This window comes from Nyctereutes procyonoides, unplaced genomic scaffold (genome assembly GCF_905146905.1).
Source record: "Nyctereutes procyonoides isolate TBG_1078 unplaced genomic scaffold, NYPRO_anot_genome, whole genome shotgun sequence".
Taxonomy (NCBI): Eukaryota; Metazoa; Chordata; class Mammalia; order Carnivora; family Canidae; genus Nyctereutes; species Nyctereutes procyonoides.
In genome coordinates this window covers 4,897,351-4,917,008 of record NW_026575028.1, presented here as the reverse complement: position 1 = coordinate 4,917,008, position 19,658 = coordinate 4,897,351, and the positions used below count along the sequence as shown (strand labels likewise).

The 19,658-nt window shown below is 45.0% G+C and overlaps 1 protein-coding gene across 1 annotated transcript in view; it reads left to right on the top strand.

The window, feature by feature from the left end:
• CRACR2A (calcium release activated channel regulator 2A) overlaps window positions 1-19,658 on the top strand; it is a 131,877-nt gene that overhangs the window by 84,803 nt on the left and 27,416 nt on the right. The window contains 5 exon segments of the mRNA XM_055315638.1: window positions 569-664; window positions 3,208-3,395; window positions 8,941-9,012; window positions 12,467-12,512; window positions 17,272-17,378. Coding sequence (XP_055171613.1) covers window positions 569-664; window positions 3,208-3,395; window positions 8,941-9,012; window positions 12,467-12,512; window positions 17,272-17,378 — 509 coding nt within the window.

The following is a 19,658-nucleotide window of genomic DNA, read 5'->3' as shown; positions in this document are numbered from 1 at the left end:
GCACAGGAGCAGAGATTTCACAAAGAGCAGGGCTGGGCCAGCTCAGTCACGGTGGGGAAGAGCAAGGAACCACACCCTAGAGAGGAAGATGCCTGCCGTGCCCTGTGTTTCCTGAGCAAGGGCAGTTTAAGTTCGAGTGCTAGTGCCCACCATGGAGCAGAGAATCCACATTAGAAGGTCATTCTACATGCTCCCCCCCCTTTACAGATGGGAAGATGTGGGGCCTGGGATTCAAACTTAGGCTCCTGTCCCTTCTCTGTGTTCAGGACTCCACCGCCAACTGATGCTGCCTTCTTTCTGGGGGGCGGCGCACAGGCATCAGGCATTAGTCATGGTCACACTTGGTGGGAGTTAGTGTCATGCCTTACTGAGGGCTCACCCTCTCTCTGTCTCACTGGGCCTCGCTGGCCAGCCAGGCAGGATACCGAAGCCTGGGAATGGCGTGGGAAGGGCCTCTAAGTCCCAAAGGATGGGTGGGCTCTGTTTGTCGAGCAGGTCCAAGGTGGGGAAAATATCTACATCCCAGGTGCATTTTGGGCCTCACATGTCCTTCTTTCCGGCCTGGCAGGACACAGAGAGATTTCAGGCCCACAGTCAGGAGCTGGAGAAGAAATTATTGTCGAAGGAGCAGGAGCTGGAGCAACTTATCCAGAAGCAGAAGAGGGTATGCTGTCATTGTGACCTTAAAGCACCTGGCTCTTCACTCCATCCTCTCCTGGCTTTGCCCACTTTCCCTGCTATTCACTTAAGGATTTGGGTTTGTTTGTTTGTCTGTTTTTAATCCAAGAAGAGCCATTCAGCTGTACAAAAGATAGCATTTGAAATCACAGGTGATCCCAGGATAAAGCCATTACCTCTCCAGTGCCAGGTGTTTCATTTAGGAAAGTTGCCAAGAATTCTCCCTTGAGGCATCTGAAGATGTCGTCACATAATTATGTTCAAGAGCCACCAGAATGCCAAAATGTTCATTTATTTCCTACATTTTGTGTAAGAGAAAAGAGGGATGCTGAGGTACAAGGGACATAGTCACTGATGGTGTAGGGGAGGCTGCAAATGGTGATGTCTTCCTGCCTGGATAGCCATGGGTATCTCCAATTGGAAGAGGCTCTTCAAAGATCAATTTGTCCATCCCTTGTCTTCCTATGTGCCCGGGAAAGGTTTGTATCCTTTTTTTGTGGCTGTTCCCATCAGCCCACAGGATGGATGCAGACACCAGATATTCCTCTGATGGACCTGAGCCCCTGGGAGGCAGTCTGGGTGGTGCATCATATAGGGCAGTGTCCATCCACCATGGCTGGTCAATGAACCCAGGAAGACTGATCACTTAGGCAAACTTGACACTCACAGCTTCCTCACTAAAGCAAGGGCCTGTCGGGGACAGAGGCCCGGGTGCCACTTGACCTCTCATTTTGTTTTGTCTGGCGCTGGAAGGAATCTAGACCTGAATAGACCCAGACACATTGCTTCCATTTGAATAGAGAGGCTATTTTTAGCAACACATTAAAATATGTTCAAAGCTGCCCCATGCTGAAGCTAGAGACTGTCCCCTCGGCTGCTACCCGACTTATGGATTTTGACTTCTTCCTTCTGCGAGCAAGATGATTTCAACTCCAGAAACTGCCAGCTGCCTTGCCATTCCCCTTCCACAGCCATACCTTCCCCTACTCTTTCTTCTCATCACTATTATGCATTAAATTCTTACCAATTAGACTTATCCCTCAAATGAATGATTGCCACTCGATTTAATTACTACATGCTTGCCTGATTACACAGGAGCCTCTTGAGAATCACACAAAATTCCTTGTTGCTGCTTCCTCCGCCTCTTACTGGCCACATTCATTAAACTAAATTTATTATGATATATTTGCTTTGGTTTGAGTCCTCCTCTGGTGAGAGGGTTGGAAGCTCTGCAAAGCAGAACCAAACCACCAGCCAAGAAAAGCTGCGCTTATGCAAATGCAGGTTTTTTAGTTGCTTTAGGGATATGAAAAAAGGTATATGTTTGGTTTGACCTGTTTTAGCTATTTCTTAAGAATTTCCAGGGTTTCTGGCCACCATACAAAGTTTCTCTAGCTTAAAGGAAGTGGACTTATTTAGCTGAGTGAAGAAAAAAGGGAATAAATAGATTAACTGTCAGCATTTAAAACTGAGAAGGATGGTTCTATGAAGAATGCCACTTAGCTGCTTTCCGTGTCCATTAGGGCTGAGGGAGACAATTGGCTGAAAAGACAAGAGGGATTTAGGGTGTCTCTTTTATTTTTAATTCTTAATTTTTAATTTTTTTCATTTGTTTTTATTTAAGTTCTATTTGCCAACATATAGTATAACACCCAGTGCTCATCCTGTCAAGTGCCCTCCTTAGTGTCTGTTACCCAGTTACCCCAACCCCCTGCCCATCTCCCCTTCTGCAACCCTTTGCTTGTTTCCCAGAGTTAGGAGTCTCTCATGGTTTGTCTCCCTCTCTAAATTTTCCCTGTTCAGTTTCCCTTCTTTCCCCTATAATCCCTTTCACTATTTCTTATATTACCCCTATGAATGAAACCATATGGTGATTGTCCTTCTCTGATTGACTTACTTCACTCAGCATAATACCCTCCTCCAGTTCCATCCACGTTGAAGCAAATGGTGGGTATTCGTCATTTCTAATGGCTGAGTAATATTCCATTGTATACACAAACCACATCTTCTTTATCCATTCATCTGTCGATGGACACCAAGGCTCCTTCCACGGTTTGACTATTGTGGACATTGCTGATATGAACATTGCGGTGCAGGTATCCCAGCATTTCACTACATCTGCATCTTTGGGGTAAATACCCAGTAGTGCAATTGCTGGGTTGTAGCTTTTGAGACCATGGATGAGATGATAATGATCAGCATGATCATCCCTGGGATGGGGGACACAGATGGCTCATTCACCTTCCTTCCCTAGCTGTCTTTGAATGGTGCTGCTCCCTCCGGGCTGTTCAGGAGCCCTGTGGAGACGGGGGAGAGATGAGATATACTCTGAAAGTTCCTCCCTGCCTCCAAAAGGGCATCCCTGTGAATTAAGGAGCAGGACAAAGCCTATTGAGGCTCAGGGACAGCGAGGACTGGCAGCAAGGGCCTCCCACCCACCAAGTGGAGAAATTGAGGGGAAGTTGCGGGACACAGGCCAGTCTAGATGGTGGTTATCATTCCTTTCTGCTCCCCCACTCTCCTTTCCAGCTGGAAGGCCAGTGCACCATGCTGCAAAATGATGAGCATGAAACCAAGGCTGAGAATACCAAGCTGAAAGTCACAAACCAGGAGCTGGCTCGGGAGCTGGAGCGGACCTCCCGGGAGCTACAGGATGCCCAGCAGCAGCTGGAAAGCCTCCAACAAGAGGCCTGCCAACTCCACCAGGAGAAGGAGATGTGAGTAGGCCTTCAAGAGCTCCTGTCACTGCTGGCCAGCCCCACCCCTTCCTGTGAGCGAGCTCTCTCCTCTCTTGGAGACCCTGTTGCCTTGCCTATCATGTGGGGCTTGCGGGCTCCTTGCTCCCTGAAAACCTCTTCTGGGATCCTGAGGCCATTAGGCAGACCAGTACTGTGGCAAGCATAATCTAAGATTCATAGGAAATCTAGAACCCTATTCTTGGAAAATGTATTATGTAATTAGAAGGACGCATTATTCAACCAACAAATATAAGGCAGTAATTGAGAAAAGACTGAGTGAGCAGATGGACCATAAGTGACTATCAGAGTTTTTTTTTTTTTTAAGATTTATTTATTTATGTGAGAGGCAGAGAAAGCATGTACACATGAGCAGGGGGAGCAGGGGGAGGAGCATAGGGAGAGGGAGAAGCAGGCTCCCCACTGAGCACAGAGCCCATTGCGGGGCTTGACCCCAGGAACCCGAGATCACAGCCTGAGCTGAAACCAAGAGTCAGTCACTCAACTGACTGAGCCACCCAGACACCCCTTTTTATTTTATTTTTAAAAAACTTTAAAAAAATGTATTTGCTTGAGAGAGAAAGAGAGAGAGGTAACTGTCCTGTTTGAGAGACCAGGGAGACTCAGGACAAGAGTGAAGCAGGTAGGCTCCTGAGGGTCAGCATAGAATCTGATGGAGTGTTGGGACACCTGGGCGGCTCAGTGGTTGAGCATCTGCCTTCGGCTCAGGGCATGATCTCGGGGTCTGGGATCGAGTCCCGCATCGGGCTCCCCGCATGGAGCCTGCCTCTCCCTCTGCCTGTGTCTCTGCCTCTGCCTCTCTCTGTGTCTCTCATGAGTAAATAAACATAAAATATTTTTAAAAAAGGAAAAAAAAAGAATCTGATGGAGCATGTGACAGTGCCCTGGAATCTTCACTCCAGTCTGCCCACTTTCTCCTTTGGGTGGGCCCAGTGCAGGGAAGCCCGCATCTCTCAGGGCCCAGTTTGTCAGTGAGCTGCTTTTGGCCTGCTAGGCAGAGGCACGTGTGAGGCAGGATCAAGGGCTAGGTCAGTGTGCTGAGCCTGAGGAATTCCTGGGGACCAGACATTTGTCTCATCTTGGGAGCATCAGGTTCTGAGAGCAAATGCACTCCCTGGCAGGCCCAGGACAAGGACCTCACTTGTTTATTTGTTCACACATTTCCCTGAATATTTGTTTACTTAGTCACTTGTCAGACATACATTGAACACTGCTCTGCACTGATTACTGTGTTATGCATTCAGTGTATCACCCCTATGTCCATAATTTGACATTATTCCCTACGAACTTGATAGCATCCTGATGGGGCAGGTACCATTATTATGTACTCTCTGGAAGAGGAAGCTGAGGGTCAGGGGTTTTAAGTAACTGTCACATGATGCTCAGTGCTAGACACATCCGGCTGACTCCCCACAGTGAGTAATGAGCCAGCTAGACAGTAGGACTAGCTATCGTTCATTCCTTATTCGCTCATGCTCTCATTCATTCATGCTGCAGGAGGTCACACGTGCCTAGCCCTGTGCCAGGTATTAGAGAGAGTCTGATTTCAGAGGGCAGTACTGCATAGCAGTGCTTGAGTTTTACAAATGTTAACTCTTCCCTTGTTCAGAAGGGAAAGCCGTCCCTCCGTCTGACTGCTGACAATATTTGGGTCCATCGGCTTAAATCATTGTTCTGCTGTCTGTTCTGTATGTGCTGTGCTGTACTGCTTGAGACTGATTGGCCAGGGGCAAGAGGAGGACGAAGAAAATGTGTTTGCATGTAGAGTTTTACCCTAGTAAGATTTCTCTAGTTAAGAAAAACAAAAAACAAAAAACAAAACCCTTGTATTCCCTAGTAGCTGACTTAAAGCAAAACAAATCCCTTCACTCCAATTCTTGGATGACCAGTGGCAGGACAGCGTATTTCATTGTCAACAAGCAAAATCGGTTCGCCTCATTGAGAGCAGGCCAACAAGGCAAAGGCATTTAACTTTACCAACAGAATTAAGGATTCAGGCTCTTAAAATTCAATCAAGTTCTAAAACAACAAACATCTGAAGGCACAAGCATTAGAACAGCAAATGGAAATAAACACCCAGTGCTGGGGTATCACATCGCAGCATGAGGATAAGAATCTTTCTGAAGTCTTATCTTAATTAACCGAGCCAAAGACACAATCTCTGGAGGCTGGGAATTGGAAAAGAGGGTTGGGAGGGAGAGATAAATGATTTCAGAACCTCCATGACCTGCTTTCAAAAGGCGTGCAGTGTCTCCTGCAGTCCGAAAGCGTGCCTGGAGCCCAGGAGAGAGTGTCCTGTCCAGGGAGGTCAGGAGACAAGGGCAGTGAAAGCCTCAGCTTGTTCTCTGTAGAACGAATCCCAGACCAACAGTACTGATAGAACCCAAGTACCCTAATCCACCCCTTCCTTTTACAAACTAGGAAACTGAGGCTCGGTGAGCTGCAGCAGCAGACCCGAAGCCACACAGCTAATTAATGTCAGAAAATAGGGACAGAACCTAGTTCTCCCAATAGCATGTGCTCCTTCCCACATCTTGCTGCCTGATGTTGCACCAGAGCAGCTGGGAAGGGAGAGGATGCAACTGGGAGATAAAAAGACTTAGTCATTTATCAGCTAGAATTCTGAATGGGCAGAATTAATTTTTCTTTTCTCTGAAGATGCTCAAGAAAGGAGAACTTGATTTTAAAATAAGATAAAGAGAGAACAATCAGACAGGAGAGATAATATAAAGATGAAGGTCAGCTGAAAAACGGTACCTCTTTTTATCTTGTTAATGAATTTTTATGTGGGGGTAGGTAGTTTATGACAAGGCACGAAGGGATATACACTCAAAAAGAGGCCTGGATGCCCCCTGCCCCTCCCATGACTCCAGGCCTGTGATCATGCAGAGGTCATCAGTCCTGGGTTCTTGTGGATCCTTCCAGAATGTTCTATGCAAATACAAGCACGCACACACACACACACAACCTTCATTTACGAAATGGTAGCATGATGTTCTGCATTAGCCTGCACTTTCACTTGACAATATATTTTGGAGATGCTCCCTATCTCATCCCCCTCCAGAAGACAAAGCCAACAGCATTTCTCTAAAGACAATCATAAACCTCTCAGCAGTCACTCCTATGAAAAATACCAAGTTCTTTCCCTTTTTGGTCCACACATTACCAGGTATAAACCTGTATGATGTCTAGTTAGAAGGTCATTTGGTCAAATATCCAAGTGTCATTTTGTTTTTCAGGAATGTCTTTGTTTTTGTTAACACATGAAAAGTCTGAATATGTGTGTATATCTAAACGGATGTATGTATTTGTATTTAGACAAATAGGTAGACATGCATTCCCATAGGTATGTAGCATATATGTGTAAGTACATGTGTGTGTAAGTGAGTGAGTGTGTGTAAGTGAGTGAGTGTGTGTGTGTGTGTGTGGCTTCCAAGGCCAACTGGTGCTATGTGCACAGGACAAACACCTGGAATGCTTCGTTTCTTAGAAATTGGCTCGTAAATCAAACATTCTGTGAGAACACAGACCTCAGATTTCCAAGGAGAGGTTTTCCTCAGCAGGGTTTTCAGTTTTGTGGAACTGTCTGCCTCTGGTTGAGGATCAGAACGCAGGGCTGGGACGGAGGAACCACAGAGCCATCTGGCTCCCCGGGCACAGCGGCAGCACAGGCAGCCGCGCTCACGTACTGCTAATCACAGCAGAATCCGACACAGGGATTTGGGGACCCGGTTTGGATAATGGAAAATACATTGTTTTCCCTCAAGTTGAAATTAAATATAATTGGTAATAAAATGTTAGGAATTTGAAGCTCTGCAGGAGCTAGAGAAGTTTTGTTGCTTAATTAGGATTGTCTGAGGTGAACTTAGAATTTGATTCAGGCTGTTATTGTTGTAGATGAACTTTATAATTATTCTATAAAGGGGAAAAGACCTTTTAAGGAATCTGATTATGGTGGGTTTGGCCCGAGTCTGGATGGATTAAGCAAACAGGTGCTGTTTTTGCCAGCTCAGTAAATAGCATTGAGGGGGCAGCGGCAGATGAGTGACTGTCCTTGCCCAGCCCGGGTGTGTGCACAATCCAGGTAGCTGGACAGCCTAGGGAAATGGACGTTTGTGAGGCTGGAAGATGCTCCCTATACTAGAAGCTCTGCTGTGGTTTGGAAATGTGGAACTTCAGGCCTTTTGCAGTAAGCTTAGGGGCGATTTAATCATTTCTAAACCATGGTGCAAAGCACAGAGGGAAGGAGGAAGGCAAAGTTGTGAAGTTCAACGAGGCTTATCCTCCAATGTCATCCAGTTCTGCTTTCCTTTTTTCTTTTTTTCTCCTCCACTCACCCCTTCCTTCCTCTCTTCCTTCCTCCATCCCCACCTTCCTTCTTCCCTCCCCTACTCTCCTTTTGTTTCTTACTGGTATTTATTAACTCTGTCTTTATGCTGGGTGGGCCCTTGGTTCCCTGTAGAGATACAAACAAACCAGAGCATACAGGGGCACCTTGGTGGTTCAGCAGCTAAGCCGCTGCCTTTGGCTCAGGTCATGATCCCGGAGTCCTGGGATCAAGTCCTGTATTGGGCTTCTGCTCTGCAGGGAGCCTGCTTCTCCCTCTGCCCGCTGCCCCCACCCCCATAAGTAAATAAAATCTTAAAAAAAAAAAGACCAAACCAGAGCAACCTCTGCTCACCCTCTGAGTTACTCTCCAGACACCCCACCTAGCTCTGAACCTCTCCCTCCCCTTCCTCAAAACTCCTGATATGATTGACATGCTCATGCTATGATATAAGCATCTGATTATAATTGATACATTTAATCTCTGCTTGTGGCTAGAGATGAGAAATCCTAAGTTAAAGAAATGAATAGCCAACAGTGGAAACTCCAGAGATCTAGGAACAGATTGGAGGCTTATAGAGGAAGATAGGGAAGGGGAAAGGATTCTTCTGGAGCTCCTGGAAACAAATGAAATCAGCGTCAGGGGAAAAAAAAATACAAGTTCTGCTCTCACCCTCAAGATTGGACTGGAGAAGAATATTGGTTCTAATTCTCTGAATTCGGGGTAGGATGGGACCAACTAGAGCCCGGGCAGGCAGTGCAGTTATTATGGAGCCCTGTTCATGGGTTTGGGAGTTGGAGGTCCTAATTTAGATTAGAACCCTGGCTCAGTTATGGATTGTCTGTGTGACGCGGGGAGAGTTACTGACTCTTTGACTATCTCTGTCTATGAAATGATAAGGGATCATTTGGATCCCCATTGGAAGGGGTCATTTCACCTTCCAAATAGGGAATGCGTGCTGATTAAGTGAGTTCATGGCTGAAAACACCTGCACATAGCAGGTGCTCCCCAGAGGAGGCGTATTCCTCTAAACCCTCTCCTGTCCCCAGTGTGGGGTACTGCCTGCAGGGTTCCAGGGTGAGGGTCCAAGGCATCTAACTTCAGCACAACCCCTCACGCCGTGGTAGCTTACACCCCTAGAATGCAAGCTCATCAATGCTGTGTTTGCCTCTTCCTCAGGGAAGTGTACCGCGTGACAGAGAGCCTGCAGCGCGAGAAGTCGGGACTCCTGAAGCAGCTGGATTTCCTGAGGTGCGTGAGCACTGGTGTGTTCCGAGATCACATCCCAGGTGCCTTGGGTGGGAAGGGCCAATCTGAGAGTCTTCCCTGCCTACGTTCTGGGCAGTCGTAGCCGCTGGGAGAGTGCCCTCATTCGGCTCGTGTGTGGTCCATTCACACACACTCACATCCCTCTCCAGTCTGTGCCTCTGCAGGTAGCTCGGCCTTGTTCTTGGTGGCTCTCTCACAGCACCTTCTGTGGTATTTGCTCCCATAGGAGGGAACTGAATTTCTTGAGCTTCCACCCTCGGGCGGATATAGCACCCTTTCATCTTCAACAAAACTAAGGAGAGGAGGGCAGTTGCTGATGGAGGAATTAACAGAGGAGGAAATTGATAGCAGAGAAATGAAGCAATTTACCAAAAGAGACACAGCTACTCACTGCGGGAGCCAGAATTGAGATCCATATCTGGCTGATTCTCTGGGTTCTTCCATATTCTCTTAATGTCTGTTGAGTGAGTAAATGAATCATGAATAGAGCACAAACAGAACAAAGGAATTTAGAGTCTCCTCAGCTTGCTAAAACTCACTGGAAATTCAAAGTTCATTGGTCTGGGATGTGCTCACCCCAAACCCCAAACCAAACTGGTATGTGGAAAGATGAGATTTTTCACTTTTGCCTGTGAGGTTTCCAGGTTGCAATATGTTCTGTCTGCCAGACACCTCTTGGGCCTGGTGATGAGGCATGGGGACTTTGGGTTCTGATTTTTATTTTTCATTTATTTATTTTTTGAGGATTTATTTATTTATTTGGCAGAGAGAGAGAGCGAGAGAGCACAAGCAGGGGGAGTGGCAGAGGGAGAGGGATAAGCAGGCTCCCTGCTCAGCGGGGCTCTATCCCAGGACCCTGCGATCATGACCTGAGCCGAAGGCCAGTGCTTAACCTGCTGAGCCACCCAGGCACCCTGGGTTCTGATTTTTAAAGTGCAGTGAGTGGACTTAAATCAGGGACACTCTGACTTGTTTTTAGTATTTATTTGTTTGTTCATTTATTTATTTAGAGGTTGAGTGGGGGAGGGGCAAAGGAAGAGAGAGAATCCTCAAGCAGTCTCTGCACTGAGCATGGAGCCTACATGGGGCTCAGTCTCAGGACCCTGAGATCATGATCTGACCCGAACTCCAGAGTCACATACTTAACCAACTGAGCCACCCAGGCGTCCCGGTTCTTAATTCGTTTTATTTGAAAGCAAGGTGAGGTTACCGTGTCTGGCATCTGTGATGCTACCCAATTGAAAAGTGCTCCGAGCTGAATGCATTTCAGACTTACTTCACTCAATACATGATTCAAACGGGGCTGCCCAGGCTGGGGGGATGGAATGGGGTTTGGATGTAGCCAAGTTCTAATCCATTTGAGAGCCAATCTTGATTCTTAGGAAGGCTTTGGTGGAAGGAAGAGAACAAGGACACGTTTTGGAGGGTTTTTCCCCCCTTTTTTCTATTGTACTTAGAAGAAAAGGAAAGATTGAAAGCGAATGAGCAGAAGAGAATGACAAGGCAGCTTTCTGCATATGGATCTTTTTGACAGAGACTAGCATCTGTGCAGAATCACATGCCTGAAGCCTTTCTGTGCTATTGCTCGCTTACAAGCTTCGAGTCTGCAGCCAATGGCAGCCCAGATACAACGGAGAAGGCCCCCATGGCAGATTTTTCCTCCACAGTGAAATCACTGGGTAGTGACAGAGAGCATGGGGAAACTGAGTCAAGGAGAGAGCAAATGCTGGGCAAGGGCTAGCAAGAATGTGGAGTTGAGATTGAGGGGAGGAAGCAGGTGGAATCAGGACAGTGGCTGGGATGTGACGGGCTGAGGAAGGGGCAAATGGAAACAATTTCAGGACACTTAGGAACATGTGCTTTGGAACCTAGCACTGCCCCTTATGACCTTCTGTAACCTTGGGCAATTTACTTGGGAGTGTTAATTTTCTCATACCTGCCTCCCAGGCTTCTTTTGAGAATCAGATGATGTGTATGAGTGACTATATGCACGGAGATGGCTGCACGAAGCAGGAGACAGCACAGCATACTCCCTGATAGAGACGGGGCTTCCCAGAGCCCTTGAGCCTTCACCCAGGTGCAAGGCTGCTAGCCTGCTTACAGAACCAGGGGTGCCCTGGAAGGAGACAGGCACAACCGCCACGTGAGCACATCCCCCATGCCCATCCGCATCCACCTCTCGCCTTCTCCAGCGTGGTGGACCATTGCCCCATAAAGCTGGCTCCCAGCCGTGCACTGGAATATCTCACCTTTGTCGAGGACTATTCCAGCATGCGTTCTCTCTCCTCCATGGTCAGTTGTGTCCCTTTGACATCTCTTACCTGGTATCTCCTGTCACCACTTCCCCATCCAGCCACTTCTCATCTTTTTAATGGCTTTCAAAAGAATTGCTTATGTTTGCATTCTGTCTCCATTCTTTTCCTCCCTCTTGACGCACTAGTCAGGCTCCTTCTACCTCGATTGCACTGGAAGTGAAACCAGTGACCTCCATGTTGCCTAAAAGAGTGGTCAGTTCTCAGGGCCTCACTCTTGTGTCCAGTAGTGTATTCTTAGCCCAGCATCTGTACTATATAGGGCTCTGTATAAAACGTGAGTCAGATCAGGACACTCTGCTGCCACTCCCCCCCCCCCCATGGCCTCATGTTTCATTTGGAGTAAAATCCCAAGTTCCTACAATGGCCCACAAGACCACGAATGGTCAGGTCTCTACTTGTCCCTGCACCTTTCTCTGATGTCATATCCTAATGGCTCTCCTCTGAGCACTCTTATGCCCTCCCTTCTGCTCCTCACACACATCCAAGAGAGCCTGATTCCAGGCTTTGCCCTTGCTGTCTCCTCTGCCTGTGAAGCTCTTCCAAGCTCAAATACCAGCATCGCTCCCCTCTCCTCTTCAAGCCTCAGATGCTGTCTCCCTGAATGCCCTGCTGAAACACCACTGCACCCTCAGACACTCTTTTCTAGTCCCTGGTTTATCTCTCTCAATAGCAATTACCTCTGCATTAAAATAAAATTTCCCAAGGACAGGAACTTTTTCTTTTATTTGTTGGTTGTAACCTTGATAGCTAGAACCCTGCTTAGCATGGAATGGGTGCTCAGGAGACAGTTGTTGAGTGACTGCATGCATGCATGAAATGAATGGTCCAGAGAGAGTGCAAGCACCCAATAACAAGTTCACAGGTGCAGCTGGAATTCCTGGTCACCCCCTGATCCTGAAGTGCAGGATCCTGAAGGGCCACTCTGTTTACTCCCTGCCTCCAACTGACTTACAGCTTGACAAACTAACCTCTGTCATAATCCCTAAGGAAAGACATTCTACACTCACTGCGCCTTCCACGTCAAGCTTTTCTCTGCACCTCTCTCACTGGCAAACTGGCTGCTATTGGCTTTATTCACTGCAAACGCTGTGTCTGAATAGATTCCCTTTTTCCATCTGCAGGGAAAGAAACAAGCACCTTCGGGATGAACGGGACATACATTTTCAGGTAATTGCTCTGTGATCCTTTTCCCGACAGCATTTGGGTTCACTGGTAGTCAGAGCCCATGCTGGGACAGGCCCAAGAATGTCCATGACATCAGGCTCATCTTTCTGTGTGAGCAGACAATGGCATGGATTTTTTTTTAATAATAAAAATGCACAGGGTGGCCTACTGAGTAGCAGTGTGTGAATTTTCTATGAAGTAACACACTTTCCTCTTGGCATACAGAGACTAAAATATTTGGGAGGATCACAGATTTCCTGGACATGGAAAGCCAGGAGATGGCACAGTTGAAATGTCATGATCACTTTTAATGAAAATGCTCACAGGTTTTTCTTTTCTTCATTAAAATTTTTATCTCTTGATGAATATTTTGCATTCTTATACCATCATAGAATGAATTAAAAATGTATATTTCACTATTAACATAGTTGATTTTAAATACATATATTTTACCCTATGGGGACCCCTGCTCCTCTATACCTGAACTTACATACTCTCCCAAATACCACAGAGTGCCATATCAATTTATAATAGGTCTTCACTTTGAGCCACATTGAACAAAATCCAAGATTCCATGCTCTCCTACTCATCCTCCTCTTTAGATAGGAGTCACTGGTTGGTCTGAAGGGAAGGAAAAGGAGGGCAGGACTCACTGATGTAACTTCCTAATCATCAGGATCTAGCACATGGTGAATTTCCCATATGTCCTGGGAAAATCATTAGCTTCCCCAACCATGATCCCAACTCTCACATGAGGAAAGGGAATTCCTATCCTTTTCTCCATATTATAGGGATTTTTTAGAAAAACTCTTGGAAAGAGGAGGGTCATGGTCTCTGGGCTCTGAGCTGGACAGTGGCCTGAATGTGGTCAGCATAAGGTGGGTGGTTTGCTATGAATTAGGTCTGGCCTGGTTTACAACTGCAAATCCCTGGGGGGAACCTTGTTATACCCCTATTTCTTTCCTGTCACTGATTGGCAGCAAACTTCTCTACCGCCCACCTCTATGTACTATCAGAGCAACACTTAAGCCTACACGTTTGTTTGATGATGATAATAGTTATAATTGTTTTAGAAGTAACACTGAATTTATTTTAAAACTTAAAACCAAATGTCACCCTAATTCCTTGGCCTCACTTCCTTTCACCTGCCAAACTCATTTTGCTTTGAAAAGGGAATGGAATTAAGAACCCTAGTGGGGAATAGAAGAAAGAGGGATAAAATCATGTTCATGCTGGATAATAATTAAAGATTAATTTGGAATCATTATAGCCATACCTTCAGGGGCCCTGGGAGCACTGCAGCCCCTCCTTCTCTCATTAAGAATCACTGGGAATTGTGGGGGATGATTGGTTAATGAAAGATTCTTCCTGTGATCTAACTCCCCCTCATATCCTGGAAGACATCTGCTGGGGAACATTGTGAGCAGGGCTGCAAGCCCCCACTCACTGCAGGGCACTGGCCTAATCGATCCCCTGAGCTGGTCCCTTTCTCATCTCTGGGGCTTTGGAAATAGAGAGGAGTTGGAGCCAAACCAAGGAGTGTGTTTTAAAGATGCACAGTTGTTTCTGCCCATAAATACTTCCCTATGCATTCCACGTAATCTCTTCTCCTTGTCATCTTGCAAATCGTCAGTACTCCTGTGAAGGGTAACGGGGTGGACTCCAGTCTCTAAACTGTGTATTGAATCATTGCATTGGAATATTGGGTGGGAGATGGAGGGATCCTGAGGAGAAGACATAGCAAAGGTAAAAAGTAAGAGAATGCTCACAAGGAGACCAGCTGGCACCTCCATCTTGGACTTCCTAGCCTTTAGAATGAGATTTTACAACTTTTCATCCGACAAAAAAAGGATTGCCTTGAGCCAGAATACACGTGAGTCCTTCCACTGTGAAAGTTACCATGAACTTGCAAAACAGCTTTCATAGCAGGAGGAGGCAAGAGAACAGGCATGCTGAAATGAGCACTTATTTTTGGCATCGATCAGCTTCTCTCTTGGTGAAATATCAGAAGAAGAAAGTTGCTCCTTTACTTTGGCAACATCCTTTGGATGTAAGAAGTCAAATAAACTTCGTCCAGTCAAGCTAGCCTATTTATAAAGTAGATGTTCATTTAAATTCAGTACCATAATTTTTCTACATTTCTTCATATAAACATATGGTAAATACTGTTAAAAGTGTTTTCTTAAGCTCAGAGATACATCTACCACACTGTGTGACATTAACTTATTGTTAAAAGCTCAGTGATACTTGTAGATAGAAATGCATGCACACAAAACATATCTGGAAACACACAATGAACCCTTGTTAACATCTCCCAATTCACTTGTTACTTCTAAATCACATTATGATTAAATTTTCTTATTCTTGATAAAGGTAAAGAGATTGTATTTATAAAAAAAAAAAAAAAGTCCTGGAAAAGGGTGTGGCCACAATGCTCTTGCATCTTCAAGAGATACTCAGGACCCTTCAACTTCTCCTTGACCAACTCATGAGAAAAGTGGCCCACACCCTTTGAGCCATGTCTTCATGGTTGGAACAGAAATACATAGAGAGGAGGTGCAGGAGGGCCTACAGGTACAAGTTGACCAGGTAGTTAATGGCTGCTTCCACCTTGGTGGAATAATTCTGACAATCATGGTTAACTGGTAATAAGGAGCGAAGCTCAAAAAACTTAACTGGTTTCAGAGGCCGAGGATAGCTGAGAAATAGCTCTTATGGCAACTAGAAAAGAGGTTAGAGGGGTGGCCAGAGGCTGGAAAAAAGGGTGTCCCTGGGTCTGTTCCATCCCAACACTGTTGGAAGCAAGAAGTAGATCAATGGGACTACTAGGCATACTTCAGTAATATTAAGTGAACATTCATTTCAAAAATCAAGTTGCTTAGTAGGGTCACAGGCTATAGGCTCCTGAGGGAGACCTGCAGTATAGACCTTGGGTAGAAACCTGAGTTGGGGATCCCTGGGTGGCTCAGCGGTTTAGCACCTACCTTCGGCCCGGCCCCGGTGCTGGAGTGATGCTTGGAGTCCCGGGATCAAGTCCCACATCGGGCTCCATGCATGGAGCCTGCTTCCTCCTCTGCCTGTGTCTCTGTCTCTCATCTCTCATGAATAAATAAAATAAAATCTTTTAAAAAATTTTAAAAAAGAAATAAAAAGAAACTCTACGGAAGGTGCAAGCACCTCTAGCATAGAGCTTGCCTTTAAAAAAAATTTTTTTTGAAGAAACACATTTTTTATTTTCAAAACTTTGCCATGAACGTACATACAACACTAAATTAAATTAGATCCCTTCATGAGCTGCCTGTATGTCATGAAGCACATATGAGAAAAAACATATGTAAGCTTTAGGGTAAAAGTTAACAAGGAATCAGAGTATCTTCCAAAAAAGGAGGGCAGGGGAACCGTTAAATTAAAAATCATAGCTTTCATTTTATAAAAAACAGTTTGAATAATCTTCTTATAAATCTTTAATGCTTACAAAAGCAGGAAATACATCTAAAATAGTCTTTTTAACACAGATTCATTAGTACATTGTGGTTATGGTCAGAAAACAACTAAAATGGCATTTCAGTAGTCTTCATTCTCTTCTCAGCAAACTCCACATAGAATTTAACCAATTTGCAATTCAAAATAAGATTTAACTGCCAACAAGGCCAGACTAGTTGTAATTAGTACCTGAATATTAACCTCTGTTCCATTTAATATATTGTACTAAAATTTTAAATACAGCTCAATGATAGTACTGGTAACAATACTTGACTGCATGGTTACCACCCATGACTACTGCACTGAAAGCTAAAATATACTTTGGTCAGTAAATTAAAAAGATATAAATCAAATAATAAGGCCAGAAAACTTGTTTAAGAATCAGTTTCCTGACCTTAAGTAAACTTCAAATACATCGACAAGGTAAGGAAAATATAATTTATTATACAGAGAGGTCTCTATTTTTTAATCATTTGGCATTTTATATTAACAATTTCCTTGTTTAAAATAGTATTTTATACTCTCGTGCACTGATTATCATAGCTGTCTATGTCTATTTTTTTTAAATTATGTAACCCCAAGTACAGTTGAGGGAGGGCTAATAATTTCCAGAACTCTCCCTGTAGAGGAGACCCTGCAAACCGAACAGGCAAATGATTCAAGCCAATAGGGGGCCTTGCGGGAGGAGCTAGCTTTCAGATGTGCCAGGGAAGGACCAGGGGGTCGATGCTGGGGCCTTTCTACTGATTGTACGGCCCAGTGTGAGCTGTAAGTTCTATTTTTTTTTCTTTATGCCAGATATGGTTATATGAGCAGCTTTCAAAATGAGAAAGAAAGCCTTTGCTTTTGCTGTACTTCGCTTTTGTGGGATCCTCAAGGCCTTTCAGAGAGCTGTTTCCCACAGCAAGAGAAATCAGTTGTACTTTAGAGCTTGGTGTGTGGGTCTCTAACTTGTTCAGGTGGAAGAGCTCCCTTACAACTTGGCAAGATCCTGGCAATAAAAGGCAGTGTTGGAGGATGGCATTGGTTGCAGGTTTTTTTTTTGTTTGTTTGTTTTGTTTTTTTGGTTTTTTTTTTGTTTGTTTGTTTTTTGGTTTTTTTTAGATCCCAACCAAACTAAGTGAAAGCCGTCTTGGACTGAGAAGCCAAAACCAAAACTTCTTATTTTGGAATTTTGTTTAGAACCTGACCTGTGAAGGGGGAAAGTGGAGCCCTTTTGGGGCTCCACAGTAGGACAAATCAGCAGGTGTGGATCTGAGGGCACTTTGTGTTTCTACAGAAAGATAAGGCGGCCAAGGCAAACACAGCTGCTTCCAAAGCAAACTGGAAACAGAGATCTGGCTCTGTGATAGGCAAATATGTGGATGGCAGAGGGATTCTTAGGAGGTAAGTCATCCTGGATTTCTTCATTTATTATGTGTTCCTTTGTCTTGCACCTACTGGGAGATGGCTCTGAGCCCATAGGTTGGCTCTCAAGAAGTGGCCCCAGTGGGGAAGCCCAGAGCCAGTTGCACTCACTCCCCTTGAATCTCAGAGGATGCCCCTTCCTGTTCTGACATCCCGGTGTCAGGAGGACTGTGCAGAGCAGGTCTCTAGGACAGGACATTGTCTTCTAGTATGTGCCTGCAGATAGGAACCAAAGAGGTGCCGGAAATTAGAAGAGTAGAGAAAGAAGGGAGATGAAAGGTGTCAAGGGAGAGAGGTGGAACGTGGCTGGAAGATAGTCTGCTCTCTGTCAAGCAGAATGGATGCACTTGGTTTTTTGGGGACATGACATTTTGGCTCTGAAGGGTAATTAAAGTGTGGCATGGTGTCTCCAATAGTTGAGCTCCTTTGCACACAGGAATGGGGCCCGTGCTTGACAGATTCCTCTCAATACTTCATATTTAATGTTACCTCATAGATAACATTTTTGGTTGCGATTAGACAGCACAATAATCGAGTTTGAGTCCCGAGAGGAGTGGCTCGTTGCACATTGCGAGAGACAAGCCAGTCCTCTGCCCTCTCTTCTTTTTTGGCATGTGTTCCATCCACATAGACGGCCACAAAAAGGCAAAGGCAACCAGACCCCTAAATATCAAAGGTAGGGAGAAAGTTCACGAATTTGCTCATCCAGGAGACCCTGAGGACAGCAGCATGAAATACACAATACAAAAAAGGGAAGTGACTTTGGAGACCCTGACAAGCACCTTGGTCAAATCTTTGGACCCAATTATCCTCAATCCCTTTTCTAAATAGCTCAGCAAAGGGATACAACTTGGGATCCAAGTTTTTGCAATAATAGTTGGCCTGTTGGTTGCTCAGCGCTGAATATATTCATTCAATAGACATTCACTGATTGCTTGCTGTGTAACCGACATTCTTTTCAGTTCTGTGAAGACTCCAAAACTAAACACGAATCCTGCCATATCCATATTGAGTGCCTACTATGGGCAAGATATTATGCTCTGTGCTAGAGTGGTGAGCTAAATAGACCCTAGCTTTCATGGAGCTTAGGGTTGAGTAAAAGAAAAAGAAACAGTAATCAGATAAGTAACAAATCATGCACCCCAAATTCCAATACAGACTTTGGCAGAGACCACCACTGTCTGCTGCTCATACATAGCCCTTGGTGGCAAAACCAAAAATGAATTTAGTCGTGCTAAACTGAGAGTATTACAGGATGTCAGTAGTGTTTGAGAATTTCCCAAATCAAAAGCATTTTCCAAGAAATGCTTCATTTTAGGGCTGTTTCCCTAGTCATTTTTTTTTTCTGGTTGCAAGGCCTTCCGAACAACATGCTGTGTGTGTATGGGCACACTTGCTTGCATATGCACACATGCATGTACTCGTGTGTGCCAGCAGAGTGAAAATGGATAGGAATACTAATTGTGTTCTAAAGTGAATAAGCCATCAGTAGGCTTGTTAGACTATAGAAGAAATTTGTTGGAAAGAGGACAGTCAGCTTCTATTAAAAACTATGATTTTATAAATAAATGAGAAGGTCCCTGAATTGCTACAAAATTCTTTATTTTGTATCAAGGGACCCAAATTAAGTCACCGTTTTTGTGAGCAAGCACTCTCTTATCTTTCAGAGTTGCACTTGACTTCAGAACAATGATACGTGCAGTTTTTTCTTTTCCCTTCCTATTATTGGTTCTTAGGAATAATAACTTTTATAAGCCAGGGGGCAAAATGAAAGGAGCTTCACTGTTTTTCATATCATGTGACCCTCATCTATCTTCTTTCTCCTTTGGCCCTGTCACCTGCTCACCTAATTTGCATTCCGGTTTTTTTTTTTTTTCTAATCCTTGCATGCGTGTGTGTGCATGTGTGTTTCACTTTTGGACTTAAGGTTCTCCCTGCCAGATTTCCATTTAAAACCCTTCTCAGCTTTAACTGTTTATTCACAGAGACTTGACTTCCTGTGCCAGGAAGTGAGGCCTTTGCTCTCAAAACCTGAAAATACAGCCTGTGCATTGGCTCATATCTGGTTGCCCAATTCCCTCTACCTCCTACTGCTTTCCCTTGTTCTTGATGCTTCTGGAAGCAAATATGCATGTAGGCCTCTGAGGCCACTTATTCCGGACACTGACTAGCAGGGTCATTGAAAGAGAAAGGTAGGAAAGGCAGGTAGAGGGGCCCTGCCTGACTTACTTGAAACCCAAAGCCCATCCACAAATGGGC